The sequence below is a fragment of the Leuciscus leuciscus genome (assembly GCF_965113295.1).
Source record: "Leuciscus leuciscus genome assembly, chromosome: 13".
NCBI lineage: Eukaryota > Metazoa > Chordata > Actinopteri > Cypriniformes > Leuciscidae > Leuciscus > Leuciscus leuciscus.
In genome coordinates this window covers 14,052,632-14,068,687 of record NC_138737.1, presented here as the reverse complement: position 1 = coordinate 14,068,687, position 16,056 = coordinate 14,052,632, and the positions used below count along the sequence as shown (strand labels likewise).

The 16,056-nt window shown below is 36.4% G+C and overlaps 1 protein-coding gene across 2 annotated transcripts; it reads right to left on the bottom strand.

Moving 5' to 3' along the window:
• Positions 1-120: 120 nt before the first annotated feature.
• Positions 121-16,028, bottom strand: mapk14a (mitogen-activated protein kinase 14a). 2 transcript variants are annotated; one of them, XM_082189354.1, is made up of 12 exons: positions 15,611-16,028; positions 12,632-12,761; positions 10,408-10,466; positions 8,536-8,647; positions 8,274-8,303; positions 7,588-7,635; positions 7,378-7,492; positions 5,705-5,776; positions 4,807-4,886; positions 2,629-2,707; positions 1,620-1,793; positions 121-1,084 (listed from the first exon to the last, which is right to left on the bottom strand). In XM_082189354.1, exons 1-12 carry the CDS (start codon positions 15,727-15,729, stop codon positions 1,017-1,019), a joined length of 1,086 nt encoding a protein of 361 aa, XP_082045480.1. In that variant the 5' UTR covers positions 15,730-16,028; the 3' UTR covers positions 121-1,016. The 2 variants fall into 2 exon arrangements, with proteins under 2 accessions (XP_082045480.1, XP_082045481.1); XM_082189355.1 differs by lacking the exon at positions 4,807-4,886 and adding an exon at positions 3,540-3,619.
• Between the last annotated feature and the right edge of the window lie 28 nt (positions 16,029-16,056).

Below are 16,056 nucleotides of genomic sequence, written 5' to 3'. Positions count from 1 at the left end.
GGTCAATAATTGTGTCATACTCTATTGTTCAGCATAAAACCACAAATCAAAACAAGGAAGCAGAAGATTCTGAAAAATATCGGCCTTTATTTTAAGTAAACAATGGTGTTTGATTCAATGTTTAAGTCAGGTAATAAAGAAGACAATTGCAGCCTATCAGGTTCATAAATACCACCTCAACAGTATATAAATATCTTACTCTCTACTTTTATATTTGAACATTCAGTTAACAGCATTTTAAAAACAGCTACTGGAGACAAAATCATATTTTCAGATCGCATACAATTCACAGTAGCAACATCAGGTGGACACACACACACACACACACACACACACACACACTTTCACTCCCAAGGAAACATACACATAAGTATGTGAAAAATATCAGAACAGAAATAAAACAGCTACAGAATCCAAAAGCTTTATGAAAGGTATATTTACAAACAGCCTGAACATATTACTAATACCCAATGCCACAATTTACATTTTCTTCCAAGCTATACCCAAAGAGGCTCCAACAAATCTCATATTTTTCAAACTCGTACTGTAATCATTAAATACAATGCCCATAATTTGATTGGGAAACAATACATATTAACACAAACTAAATGAACAATGTTTTTTGAACATTTTAAAAACTTAATATACTGCAAATGTGATGCATTGTACATAGAAATAACATAACAGCACAACTAAATACTAAGAAATTTCAGGGAGATATTACATTTACAAATGGCCTAGCATGAATGTTATACATGAACATCATAAAACTGACCAGAGCAAACTGTTAAAAAATAAGTGTATGATATTCTTATTATCAGACTATTCTTTTGGAGAGATTCACTGATTTTCTATGGCATCTATTCCTTTTGTTTGGCCAAGTAGACAAATTTTGTATATTTTTAAAGCAAAAGAAATGTCAAATATCCTACTGACTGCCTGATCACAATACTGCAAAATTAGAGCATTGCTGTATAAGTAGTACAGTTGGTTTGATTTACATCCAGAAGAAAATGTCAAGATTCCATTTCATCTCCATCAAAGACTGGAGGCTCAAAACTGATCACCACCTCATATGTTTGACCTGTGCAGGAACAGAATACAAAAAATTAAGGATGTGACTGCAACATACATTAAATCTAGCTCATCCTAAATAATGTCTTTAAAAAAACAGAACCAGCATGGCCCCTTTACTTTTTCAGAACAGGGTTATTTTCGATAACTAAAACGATGGATGGATGGATGAAAAAAAAAATTAACAAAAAGTTTAAGCACTAAAATTACAAACTGGAAATTAATAAAAACTACAACAAAAATAAAATATTTATATTTTAAAATGAAAACTAATAACACAATTAATGACAAAAGCACAGAATAAAACGAAAAGACAAAAATAAAAGCTAATTCAAAGAGTAATAGTACATAAATAAAGTGTAATAATATAATGGTTTATAAATAATACTAAAATAAGGCTAGTTCATGGTCACCTAAATGTCTTAAAGCCAGTCTAATTCAGTGTTGCAAGTGAGCAAAAATGCGAAAATAGCTTAAAGCGCTTTTAACGTGTACTAACTAGCATTTTCCACAAAAACACACCAAAAACTCTTCACTTGACTTACGTTTCCACTCTTCAATATCAAGCTCTTGGCTCTCAAAACTCTGGTCGAAAGGCTCTGCCTCAGGTTCATCATCTGGGTCATGGTACTGGGCAAAGTACGTATGTGCCAGAGCCTCCGCTGCTGTGATGCGCTTATCTGTGTCCAAAACTAGCATCTTCTCCAGAAGGTCCACAGCTAAAAACACAAACAATTAAATAGTTGATCAAAATTAAATATTGGCAACATATTTTATTGTCTTTATTTCCTAAACAATGTGTACTTTACAATAATATATACTAAACATACTAAAACTGCAATTTCATATACACTACCATTTAAACGTTTGAGGTCACAAAAGTTTTTTTTTTTTTTTTTGAAAGAAATTAATACTTTTATTCAGAAAGGATGCATTAAACTGATCAAAATTGACAGTGAAGACTTAAAATGTAACACAATTTACAAAAGCTAAATGTTACAAAAGTTGGGTGATTACAGTGTGACAGGTTTATATCACCTTCATTTAGAAAAGATTTCCGTTTCAAATAAATGCTATTCTATTGTTCAACTTTCTATTCAAAGAATATCTTATATAAAAAAAAAATACATACATTTGAAATATCTGCTTTTTAACATAATGAGAAATGTTTCTTGAGCACCAAATCATCATATTAAAATGATTTCTGAAGGATCATGTGACGTTAAGGACCGGAGTAATCACGCTTAAACATTTTGCCATCACAGGAATAATTTTTTTTTATTAAAATAGTTAAATTACTGTTTTTACTATACTGATCAAATAAATGCATCCTTAATGAGCTAAATATATATATATATATATATATATATATATATATATATATATATATATATATATATACATACACTGTGTATATATATATATATATATATATTATATATATATATATAATTTTTTATTATTATTTATTTTTTTATTTATCTTACCAGCCCCAAACTTTTGAACAGTAGGGTACGCACAAATCATTTCAATGTCTAAACATGCCTCTCTTACCTTGTGGATTAGCCCCAATAAACACATCAGCAAAATTCCTCTTGGGCATCTGAGGAAGTGAGTTGATATAAGTACGAGCCTGTGGAAAGAAACAGGTCAACCGTGAGCAGAGGTAATAAAATCATGTTTATTATAATAATATTAGTAATTCTTGACTCGGTCCCCATAACAACTGCTTGTGTTTTGCACATAGATTGCTAACCCTGTGAATCATAACATTGTGGTGTTAGTATGCAGTGCCATTTGAATAATGCAGCAAACAAACAGCTTCAGAATGCAGAGAGGTCTGTGCTGGTGATGACAGACAGTGATTTCAGCTCGCATAGATCAGTGAATAACTGCATGATGCTTCAGCGGCAAGCAGTCACCCGAAGAGAAAGTGGAGAAGACGAAGGAACTCTGTTGGGTGTAAACCGTTGCTTTACTTCACTATTACCTTTCCTTATATTCTCCATATGAAATAACATTTTGACCTGACCTGAAAATGTTCTAATGAATCTTACAATTTGACTGGCTGAGTGAATATTTAGTCCAACAGCACTGGGGCATTTTGTTGTTTGTATCCCTCAGCTTGTCTGCGTTTCTGATGTTTAGGAACATAGAATGTAGCGTTGTAAGTGGAAGAGTTTTTTGGAAGTCAGAGTAACAGTATTTTCTTCAGGAACACTCGGACCAGGGCAGTGAGTGGGAAGAAAGAAAATAGACAACCCAGAATGGAGTGATTACATAACACATGACTGTGTTTAACATTACCTGGGCTGTACAACATCACTCTTAAATGTGTGATATTGCTTTTTATATGCTAATAAACTTTTTTTTAAATCTACTAAATGTGAGACATCATAAGGCCTGCTAATTAAAGGGCATGATGGTTATTCTGCAAACAGGGGGCTGGGCCACAGTGAGCTCACCTCATGGCTAGGCATCCTGCTTATTAGAGAGGCAGGTGGAGTTCCTGTAAGTCGCATTATCTGTTGAAGCTGGTTTATATCTTTGTAGGCCAGGTCAAGGAGATCACAGTCCACAAATTTAGTGTAATGCATATCTATCAAAAATGATCTGGACATTATATTGTGGTTCTCCACTACTCTAGGGAAAAGGACAGGATAAAAAGAAAGAGAGAGGAAAAGTTTGGCATGCAAATTGCATTCATTTACAGTAGAGAAGAAACGTCATGCATCAGATAGCAAGAGAGCTTGATAAGTGTATTAGAATCTGCTCAGAAATACAGCTGCCATTAGAAGATCTGGAAGACAAAAATCAGGCTTGTTAATTTCAGTTTAGATGTCAAGATTCAGTCCCAAACAGAATCTCAGATCAGTCTTTCATCTTTTTCATTAGCAGTGTCAAAACAGCCGCACTCAACACACATTCCTTGTTAGAAAATCCAGCTTCGACTGGTCCAAGCAGATCATTAGCTGGTCAACCAGCCAACGTGTTCCAAAAACTAGCGTGATCAATTTAAGATAGTATGACCATCTGGTAACTAGTTTTGTAGCTGGTCCAAGATGGTCCCCCAGCTTGCACCAGTTAAAGACCAGCTACTGTTTAACATTTTTGGTCTTCTTTTTTTTTTAAAGACATTAGCACATTTGTTCAGCAAGGATTCATTAAATTGAACAAGTGACAGTAAATATATTAATAGTACTACAAAAAATATATTTAAAACAAAGTTATTTTTAACTTTGAGAACTTTTTAACAAAGAATCCTGAAATACAAAACATATTACGATTTCACCAAAAATATTAAGCAGCTCAACCGTTTTCAACCGTGAAAATAAGAAATATATTTTGTGCTCCAAATCAGCATATTAGAATGATTTCTGAAGGATCAAGTGACACTGAAGACTGGAATAATGGCTGCTAAAAAAAATATTTTTCCAAAGGAATAAATTACATTTTGAAATATATTTCAATAGAAAAGTTATTTTAAATTGTAATAATACTTCACAATCTCACTGTATTTTGTTCGAACAAATGCAGCCTTGGTGAGCATAAGAGACTTATTTAAAAATTGTACCGACCCCAAACTTTTGACCTTTAGTGTATGTCCAGCCAGGACATAAAAAAAGCTGTTTCAAAACACAGCTGCCAGCTTAATGTGGATTTTCCACTTTGAAAATCAACACACACAGGCGTTTTTAGCAAGTGCACTCTCCCTAAATATATTAAACTCACAGACTCCGATGATATTTTCATTAACAGCTCAGGTCCTGGAGTTCCAACCAGAAGCATAATAAGCTTCAACTGATCGATGTCTAGTAAAACAAGATGAAGGAAAACTAGTGTGGCTCAACAAGGAACACGCCACAAAGCAGGAAACGCTAATTTCGGTTCCATGTGTACTTAAAGAACAGGAAAGCAAAGAAGCTTTGGTCACATCTGTGGAAAGACGAGCAAGCTAGTAAAAATAGCACAGGTTGAATATTTTCAGCTAGCCCAGCAAAAGCATGACAGAAGTAGCCGCACAGGTGTGCTCTGCCTGTAAGAGGGGGGAAATAATTGGCAAGTATTTCTGTTCCATAGGGTGTGGAGCCAGAAGCATTAAGAGTGGCAGCCGTTCAAGATACAGAGTGTCAAATATGCAAGGCCGGGGGGGAAACATGCTGAAAGTGCAGAAATGTGAACAACATTTGTCATTGGAAATAAAAAATGAGAGTAAAATGAGAGCGAGAAAGAGAGAGGCAAGTCATTTCCTGCAGGGAGTTTATTGCATTCTCATAATGATGGATCATATATCCTTCAAATCACTGTTGCGTCTTGGGGCACAGCTTGAAAACAGAGCTTAAGTGAAAGGGACAAAAGGTCAGTGTAAGACAGGAGAGGCAGACAGATCTGCAGACACACTGCAAGGACAGGAAAATAGAGAACGAGAGAGAGAGAGAGAGAAAATAAGATTGTAATGTGGTGTTAAAAAACATGTATCCAAAATTTGTTTACATTTAAATCAGTATGAGAGCAAAATATGCTCTTAAAAAAACCACTATATCAGGGACGTTTCTGGCTTTGAGCCGTGGTGCAATTTACAGAGAGCGTTCTGCAGGTCAATGAGGGGTAAACGAGAGGAAAAGGATACGGTCTGTGCCAGGGAACAGAGTCCTGCCCGTCAACAGCTCAGCCATGATGCAGCCCACTGACCAAATGTCCACTGAAAAGAAATCAAGAAACAACATTAGTGGAGAGTCAGCAAGCACATGTTCCCTCTTGTGTCCTGACCTAGCTCTCTTGTCACAGAGGGCTGAAAAAATAGCATAGATCAACTGCCATTTCAGTAAACCCTAAGACATCAAGATCTGGTTAGTTAGCATGGGTCAGTTAGCTTGTTCTGGGTGTAGCTAACATTACTGTTCAAAAGTTTGGGGTCAGAACAAATTTGTTTTGTTGAAGAAATGAACACTTTATTCAGCAACACTCTTAAAAGTGTAAAATGGTGTTTTTGCAGTGATGCCATAGAAGAACCTTTTTTTCTTAGTATGAAGAACATTTAAAAAATCTAAAGAAACTTGTTCCACTGTAAAGAACCTTTTGTGCAATGGAAAAGTTATGGATGTTAATGCCAATGCACTTGCTCTTGGCAATAAAGAACCTTTATTTAAATTTTTTTTTTACTTTTTTTCAAAATATTTTTCAAATAAATGCTGTTCTTTTGACCAAAGAATCCTGAAAGAAATGTATCACGGTTTCAACAAAAATATTAAAGGGGACATATCATGAAAACTTTTTCATGTGACTTTTTCCGTGTTTAAGTGCTATAATCGGGTCCCCGGTGCAGAAACCCAGAAACCGTGAAAAGCGACAACCCAGTAACTTTGTTTTGATAAGCCTTTCTCTGCAAGCATGTCAAAAAATAAGCCAATCAGATTTCGCTCCCCTTCTGACGTAGGAAGGAGATCTTATTATAATATTACCGCCCCTTAATCTGCACAGCGCCGCCATTTGGTTTTCGCAAACGACAACAGTGTAACTAGTTCTAACGCAATGGCAAAAGTTCGAGCAAAGCATGCAAACTGTTCTGTCGTTGGCTGCAAAGAACACTATTTGACCAAAAAATGTGTAAAACTTGTGTAACTCCACAACAACTACATAAATGTATCCACTAACCATTCAGAAACGTCCAGGTGCAGTCTAAAAGTTGCAACCTCTTCCTGAGTCTCTCCGTAAGGCTGTGCTACGCTACTGGTTATCTCTGAATTTTTCGATGAGTGAAATTCGCGCGTTTTGATATTGCCGGAGAGTATCCGAAGCTTGTGTAAGGGATCGGCCGTCTTCTGAACGGGGACACACAAATATGGAGTGTTTTTGCCCACACCCAAAAAGGGGCAAATTTGACAAGCAATAATAAATGATCTGGGGGGTATTTTGAGCTGAAATTTTAGATTCATATTACATCTTGTGAAAATGGGCATAATATGTCACCTTTAAGCAGTTACTGTTTTCAACATTGATAATAATAAGTAATGTTTCTTGAGCACTAAATCAGCATATTAGAATTATTTATTAGAAGGATCATGTGACACTGAAGGCTGGAGTAAATCAGCTTTGCCATCACAGGTATAAATTACACTTATATGAAATAGAAAACTGCTATATTTTGTGAAATATTATTAAAAAATTTAAGTTTTACTGTATTTTGATCAAATGAATACAGCCTTGGTGAGCCGCCTTTTAAAAACATTAAAAATAATTTCCACCTTTTGAACGGTAGAGTACACCATCTGGTTCTAAAAAGCCTGGGTGTAGTTGTGTTACCTGTCATGTTGTAGTGCATCCAGTTGAGCATGATCTCCGGGGCGCGGTACCACCTTGTGGCAACATATCCTGTCATCTCATCATCTGTGTGTCGAGCCAGACCAAAGTCAAGGATCTGAGATACAAAAAGAAAATACATCCTGTTAATAACAATTAAAAGTATTACAAGCAAATGTATAACAACAATGAAAAAAAATATGACAGACTAACCTTAAGTTCACAGTCTTCATTTACTGCCAGATTACTGGGTTTCAAGTCCTGGTAAACGATTATTGGATATTAGTTCACTGTCTCCTTATACCATTTAACAACCATTTTAAATGAATATTTGCAGCTATTTATGAATTAAATTTACAGATGTGACATCTTTTAGCATTTCAATTCAACTTGTCGCCCAGTTCATACAAACAAAAAATGCCTATTTTTATTAAACCAATATGACTTCATAAAATTGAATACTGAATTATTATAATTGAATTAAAAACAAAAGTTATTTGATCTGTAAAGATGTCAAAATCTTTTCAATTTGGGCTACTTTTCTAAGTAAATAAACTTCATATTACCGATGTAACTGCACAATTTCCTGCCAGGCTTGTAATTGCAACAACAAAAATTCATTCTTTATTACTTAAGTAGGAACGAGTCATAATTATTTTCTGTGGTAATCGACAGCATGGAAAAGATGCTGTACACAGATATCAAGCTGAAAATAACACAGACTATTTCTTTAAGTCTAATTTATAGCAATTTCTAGTTTTAGTCTTTACACAAAAGCAGGCCTGAGCATGTAACATGGTTATCCCAGGGAAAATTGGCTCCATGGGGCAACATACACTTAATTTTTTGAATGAAAATAGCATGCAGGCCTTTTCTCATATACCCGAGTGAGCACTTACCCTGTGAATTATGTCAGCCGAATGGATGTACTGGTAAAATTAAAAGAAAAATAGAGAGAAAAAAAATATATTTGAGATAATAAAATTCCAGCTGTAAGGTTTACACTAAAAAATAGGTCAAATAAATGTCTAGATACCATTTCAAACATTGTGCTGGACATAATACTTTTCTGTTCATTGTTATTTTTATTTCATTTACACCAGCTTTAAGAGCTGAGATTCCGGTTTGTATTTGTTACGTGATGGAAAAGTGCAGTTTCACCTTAAGCCCTCGCAGGATCTGGTAAATAAGGAACTGAACATGATCATCGGTCAGCTTCTGACACTTCACAATATTATTTAGGTCAGCGCCCATAAGATGAGTCACCAGGTACCTGCAAATCAGAACACAAGAAGAATGTTATTCACCTTCCAACTGTATTTAACCTGGTACAAGGAGTGACTGCACAACTTGAAATGTAGGGAACATTTGAACAACTACTGTCAACATCAAGATGTTCCACTGGATCAGTTGTCCTGTAAATATACTGGGGTAGCTGCTTGCACATATTTTAAGGTTTACTGTTGGGACGGTGAGAGAGGAAACAGGAAACTACAGAGAAATATAAACTAAGGTTGTGCTGATACAATCATATATCAGTAATATTTCACAATATTTTTTTCCTTACGAAAGTGAATTAATAAATCTTGACTTATTTATTTTTGGGCATTCATAGAATCTTCAACAGATCAATAATGCAACAACCACTAGGCAGAGTTTAATATATTTTACACTGTATTTATTCCTCTTATTTATCCTCTTATTACATTTTCTATTCATCAAATAGATTATTCTACTTTTTTATTCTATCAAAGAAAAACATTGTTTCCACAAAACTATTAAGCAGCACAACTGTTTTCTATATTATTGTAATTACTTTATTTTTAATTTAATAAATGCAGCCTGACTTTTAAAAAAAAAATCTTACCAACCCTACACTTTTGAACAGTGGTATATATAAAATGATAAATAATAAAAAAAAAATTACTAAAGAAGGACTGTCATTCTCAAGAGGTCACATAAAAGTAGAACTGAAGAAAAAAAAAATAGGATGTTATGGTTAAATCAAAGATGTTAAACTGAATTGTATTGAACACTGAACCTGACTGGCCTCTCACAGTATATTCAGGCACACTGACATCATTTATTACAGTCCTCAACCTATCAAACAAACACCTCACGATAACCCACAGCAGAGTCTACATAAGCACTGACTCTTAGCAAGAGGGTGGAGCTACAGGTCAAACAGAGCCACTGCGATACAACACACAGCAGAGCTTAAAATAAGCCATACTTAATCCCAGAAACACTCTCCACCCAATAGACATATTCAGCATTAGAGATAAATCAACAAATACATCCCACCCCCACAAAGATTTAGGGGGAAAAAAACACAGATTCAAGACAATAAACAAATGTAAATCACTTTGACACACACAGAAAATGAAAAGCTAAAGCAAACTGATTCAGACACCAAAAACACAAGCATTTATACACTGTCAACTGAGAATTTATATATTTATTGGAAGAGCCTGGAGCTCTGGAGTTAAGTTGCCACACAAACATTTCTGCTAGTTTCGGTAGTGGAAGGAGTGCAAATGCCCTTCATATATCAGTGTGCGTCAGGTCTATTTTTGGCAGCAGAATTGATGTTAAGTCACAGCAGCATCTGCTTTTACAACCTGGCTGTATCCTTAGCATTCCCTACTAACCTACGGCTGTTAAGCTGGAGCCAGGCAGCACAAAAAGCTCTGTCTCTGTGGAAACCCGAAGCTACTTTTGCTACTTTTTTTCCAGATTCTTTCAGGTTTCTGAATAGAAAGGATTCTAAAAAGAACAGCATTCATTTGAAATAGACATATTTTTTAACATTATAAATGTCTTCTTAACTGTCAATTAAATGTTATATACATATATCTTGAACATTTGTGTTGCCTGTGGTGCCCTCATCCTCTGAGCTAGCTCACAAGACTATTTTCTCTAGTTTAATTAACACTTACATGAAGTACAGTCTTATTCAAAACTAAAGAAGAAAACAATTATTTTAATCAAACCAGTGAATAACATCTCAGAGGAAGAAATTGTCTGACTTACACATCATTAAACTCCTCCAGGGAGGTGGCGGGTGTGAAAACATCCAGCAGGCCGATCACCTAAAAGCACAAAGTGCAAAGAATACAAATCAGGATCATTTATGACAGTGATATGCCAGCAGCCATATCACCCTGTAGCCCAAGACTGGTTGCCCACTGAAGCTAAGGAGGGTTGAGCCTGGTTAGTACCGGTACCTGGATGGGAGACCTCCTGGGAAAACCAGGTTGCTGCTGGAAGAGGTGTTAGTGAGGCCAGCAGGGGGTGCTCACCCTGTAGTCTGTGGTCCTAACACCCCAGTATAGTGACAGGGACAATATACTGTCAAAAGAGCACCGGCCTTCAGATGAGACATTAAACCGATGTCCTCTGTGGTCATTAAAAATCCCATGGCACTTCTCGTAAAGAGTAGGGGTGTAACCCCGGTGCCCTGGCCACATTCTACCCATTGGCCCTTGCCAATCATGGCCTCCTAATAATCCCCATCCACTGAATTGGCTCTATCACTCTCTCTCCTCTCCACCTATAGCTGGTGTGTGGTGAGCGCACTGGCGCCGTTGTACCGTGGCTGCCATCGCATCATCCAAGTGGATGCTGCACACTGGTGGTGGTTTGAGGAGAGATCCCAGATATGATTGTAAAGCGCTTTGGGTGTACAGTAGTACATATGAAAGCGCTATATAAATGCCCCATTCATTCATTTAGTACTGCATGTACAGTATTGCATTAAGATTTTATTGCATAACCTGACAGGGAAATCTAGAATTACCACAGAGGAAGTTCTAGAATTCCCTGTCAGACAGAATACCCCAAATTAAATTAAGATAAGAACAATACTTGTTTGATTGAGAAAATGATTTTTTTTTCAGTGAGAAAATAAAAACGGTGTTCCAGAGTAGGGGTGGGCGATATGACCAAAATCTTATATCATTTCTTGTCACCAAATTCAATATCACAAAAAGCTAATACTAGCCTAACTAAGTAAAAATTAACCTCTCAAGCTTGCTAAAGACAAGTAAACAGTTAGTGATAAAATAAGAAACAAATAAACTAATTACAAGCATATAGGAAATCAAACGACAACTGAACAAAGACACAAATAAAATAGACCTACCTGAAAAACTTTTGTTGTTTGATTAACATTAATGACAGACGGCAGCAGGTATATTAGGCTGCTGTCACTTTAACGAATGCATGGATCTGTCAATTAACCCTCAGTGGTTGGCCCTTTACCACTGCGGTGATATAAAATTACCACTGCGGTGGTATAAAATTACCACAGTCATAGCCCTAATTTTGTTGCACTTTTCCAAAACAAAAATTACTGGAAGTATGTTGTATAATTTAATAGGTTTTTAGTTTAATTAAAATTGTACGTTTTCTTTGGGGGGCAACAAAGGGATGCACCCTACACAAGGAGGGCCTCACGCTGAAAAAGTTTGAGAACCACCGTACTAGAGGTTCTGACAAAATGTTAATTGCTGCAGCCTATTTAAAAATATTTGATTAATTTGAATTAATTACTTAAAAAAAAGATTTGAAAAAAAGATTCAAAGACTCACTCATTGTGACTTCACTTGTTTCATTACTGAAGGAATCAGCATTTTTGAATGAATGTCTTGAATGAATGATTCCGTGACAAGTCAATTTTTTTACTTGTCGCCACCTACTGGTGTGACGATTTAATTGATACAATCTTTATTTGAAGCAAGTTAGTTTCAAATTGTGATTTACTCTATTTTGTTTGCAAACCACAAACAGTAGTGTTTATATCCGAACTTATATATAAACTTTTATCCCAGAACTTCTGTGATAAAATTGAAATAATGATACTGTGTGGTTGAAAAGACTTTGTGAAGCTGTTTCATACGTATACATGACAACTGCTCTCTCTGGCTCAGCGGAAGATCTGAATGCTCGCTGTGATTGTACTAGTCAAATAGACATCTAGACTGATCGTTGTCATTCAGGAATAAGATTGTTTGGGTATTTGAATCGAGACTGTGATCTTTTACCGATTAATCATGCAGCTCTACTCCTTATGAAACAAATATATGTCTGCAGAAAAAAAAAACTGGAAAAACTGGTTTGGGACAAAATGAGGGCGAGTAAATAATGACAACATTTTTAATATTTGGATGAACTAAACCTTTAACCATTAGGATTACCAACCGTTACTCTGCATATTGGCCTTGTCAGTTTGATAATACCAGGGATCCAAACTCACATTCTCATGTTTCATATGCTTGAGTAGCCGCAATTCCCTGTAGGTCCGCTTGGCATGGATGATGGACTGAAATGGCCTTGACAGTTTCTTCACGGCAACCTTCAATCCTGACTTTTCATCATATGCAGAGCTGAGAAAAACAGAAGGACATTATTCAAGCATGCCGTCACACTTTGTTGCACAACTGAAATGCCAACATGCTACAACAGGACCGAAGTTAAAGACGGTTAAAAATAAGAGTCAGCATTGAATTAACTTGCCATAGATTTTAGACTAAAACAAAGGCTGGTCAGATTCTCACTTCCTCATGTAAGAAACCACAGACGTTTACAGACAGAACTAAATGGTAAAACGTACCTATTGCAACCAATCATAAAATACCTTTAAATGGACAAACAGTTTAGTGCTTAACCACAGACACTGACCATCATGTGCTATGTAGTAGACCTAACAGTGAAGGTAATGATACAACCTTTCAAGACACAAAGGATATTTTATATGCACAACTTGACTGAGAGACCTGATTGATCTTATCAAAGAAAATCTCTTGGCTCCGCTTTTTCGAACACACTGCACAGGCTGAGAGATGAGCCTGGCACTTCAAACCCAGTGCAATCTGTTCATCAGATATTCAATTACACAGACACAATAAGAGGGCCCATGAAACATAATCTAGATAGCACGGTTGCTTAGCATCGCAATTTCTAAGTCGCTTGGGTGCATAAACAACCTGTCTACACTGAGGAGGAGTAATTTAGAAAATGAGCCTGGCCTTCAAACACCTGTCTGTTTAGGAGACAGAGACCTTTCTGAAAATCATTTGCAAACATTAAAGAGTGAGGTAACACTTGTTTTGAGTTTAAGGAAGAAACAAAAGAACTCTTTAGATGTGCACAAATGTGACTAGATAAAACAAGATTGCATTTCCTCAATAACACATTCTGTGTCATAATCAGCATGTTTCTGATCACAACAATTTAAGATGAGCGCTTTTTTTGCAAAGTAAAAAAACCTCTCTAATTCCACATTAATATGCAAAGACAACTACAAGTAAACTATTTTTATGTTGATTTTCTTACACTGCGTTGCTTGTTTGAGCACCTGTGGCCTGTTGCACAAAGCCGGTTTCACTTTCTACCCAAGTAAGTTCAAGATTAGTTTGAGCAAACTCTGGTTTTTCGTGCTAAAGAAGGTGGATTGGTTTTAGCGGGTTTCATTGTTATGGTAACTTACGCTACATGGCTAACCTGCTCCAGAGCAGGTTTTATTCTGGGTTATGAGATCACAGACCAAAACTCGACCAATCAGCTGTGAGTAAAGATGCAATGAAGCCATTCCACCTGTATCTCTCACTCCAAATTAAAGCAGTTTATTTTGAAAACATTTTAGAAACAAAATTGCTCATCTTTTGCTGCTAATGATTTATTATATTTATATTAATTATAATCAGGGATAATTCATATAATTATTATATTAATTGACAATATTAAACTTATTTCAAACTCTGTTGAACACAAAAGAAGATATTTTGAAGAATGTGGGTAACCAAACAGCTGCTGGTCCCCACTGACTTCCATAGTGTGGAAAAAAAGAAGAAGAAAAAAACACTATGGAAGTCAATGGAGACCAGAAACTGTTTGGTTACCCACATTCTTCAAAATATCTACTTTTGTGTTCAGCACAAGACAGAAATTCATTCAGGTTTAGAACAACATGAGGGTGAATAAATAATGACAATTTTCTTTTTTGGGTGAACTATCCCTTTAAGGCTAAACTTTATTTCTGCAGCACAAGTGCCAACAAATGGAATTAAACAAAATTATTGTTTTCAAACAGGTTTCCAAAACACACTGAAATTAATTGATAAATTGTTTTTTGTTTAGCTCACTCTTATGCATCTCAATAATACGTTTTGGACTTTATAATGAGGCCAAAGCTGTTTATGCATATTTTGTTTTTGTTTCTTTTCGTTTTTCAGTCGATTGCATGACATGTTAGTCATGTGATGTCAACATGCTCTACATAGCATTCAGACTGCATAAATCGGTTTATTTGCGTGTAAATTTAATTTTAATGATATTTCTCAAAAGTGTGGTTGATTTATTTATTTGCCTATAATGCTTTGTTAATACAAATTACGTAGCGCACCTTTAAGTGAATCATAAATGAAGCTGTGTCAGGAAACATCAGCACAGAACCACCAACGAACTTCCTAATCGCAACTAAACAAACCAGCAATATTTAGATGAATCAATCACGAGATTAAGATAATAACATACGACAAGCCCAAAGAGGTTTTCTTCACCTCATCCTGGGTGTTACTACAATCAAACGAGAAAATTAAGTGCCATGAATCACCGACAACAGTCGTGAAATACACGCAGCTCTGACTCATCGGTTGCGTTTCAAAACCTATCGAGTTACCTAACTTGCAAGGTACCCAAAAGCGGCAGCTCCCTTGGTTAAGACACAGACTAGTCATGGGGTGACCTCATTCTGGACAGACCCCACCAGATGTCCTCATTAAGACCACCCTACACCACTAAATAGGGCGAATAAAGAAAAACGTGGTTCTATATCATAAACAATGACCACAGTTTCCCATATAAACAACTTGCAGTTTATCGAGTTCATCTCTTCGACTTGCAACCATTTTAGCGTACCATGTGCATCACGTTTGCCCGTCCACCGCAAAGCTTCACTTTGAAACTGAAGTGGCATGCGTGTGTGCACGCGAGGTGGCATTTGCAACATACGAGACTTTAAATGTTTATAAAGCGTATTCACCCAAGTTAGTACAATTTGCAACACTACAAGAACTTTAAAACCGCTTTTTATGACTAGCAATCCCTCTAGCATAACAAACCGCGGACTTTGGTCTTATTAGCAAGTTTGCTAACGCAGAGCAATGCTGTACGGGCCCCGTAAGAATGAATGGGACACATCGTTCCGCCATAGAAACAACAGATACATATTTACCAAACAGTTCCGTATGCACCGGAGCCGACGGGAGACAAGTTCTGATATCGCAAAGGGACCTCCCATATCGTCTTGTTGACCTCCTGTCGATAGAAAGTGGGTCTTTCTTTCTGCGACATGCCTGCAGAACGAGCACCCGAGGAGACTTGAGACTTCTGCTTTCCCTGGCTTGCCTGCCTGTGATTCGAGGTGGTTGAGTTTTCCAGCAACAATCAAAAATGGAAAGTAACCAACCGATAAAGTCGACCGTGCACGCGGATACTCAGGAACGAACCGCCCCGGTGTGTTTAGTTCATTCCAGCGGCTCCAAATGCTCTTGGAATGTGACTGTTCGGAAGTTGCTCGGTTCCGGGGTCACGGTGGTTTCGAGTACTATCCCGTCTGTCTCTCTCTCTCCCTGCTGTTACAAATGAAAGTCGCAGTAAAAAAGCAAACCGAGTTCCCAA

Coding starts and splice junctions, on each gene's coding strand:
- mapk14a (XM_082189354.1), bottom strand. CDS start 15,729: ATGTCGCAGAAAGAAAGACCCACTTTCTATCGACAGGAGGTCAACAAG. Junction 7,636..8,273: donor CGGCTGACATAATTCACAGG/GTAAGTGCTCAC, acceptor ATCGTTTACCAG/GACTTGAAACCCAGTAATCT. Junction 7,493..7,587: donor ATGAAGACTGTGAACTTAAG/GTTAGTCTGTCA, acceptor TTTGTATCTCAG/ATCCTTGACTTTGGTCTGGC.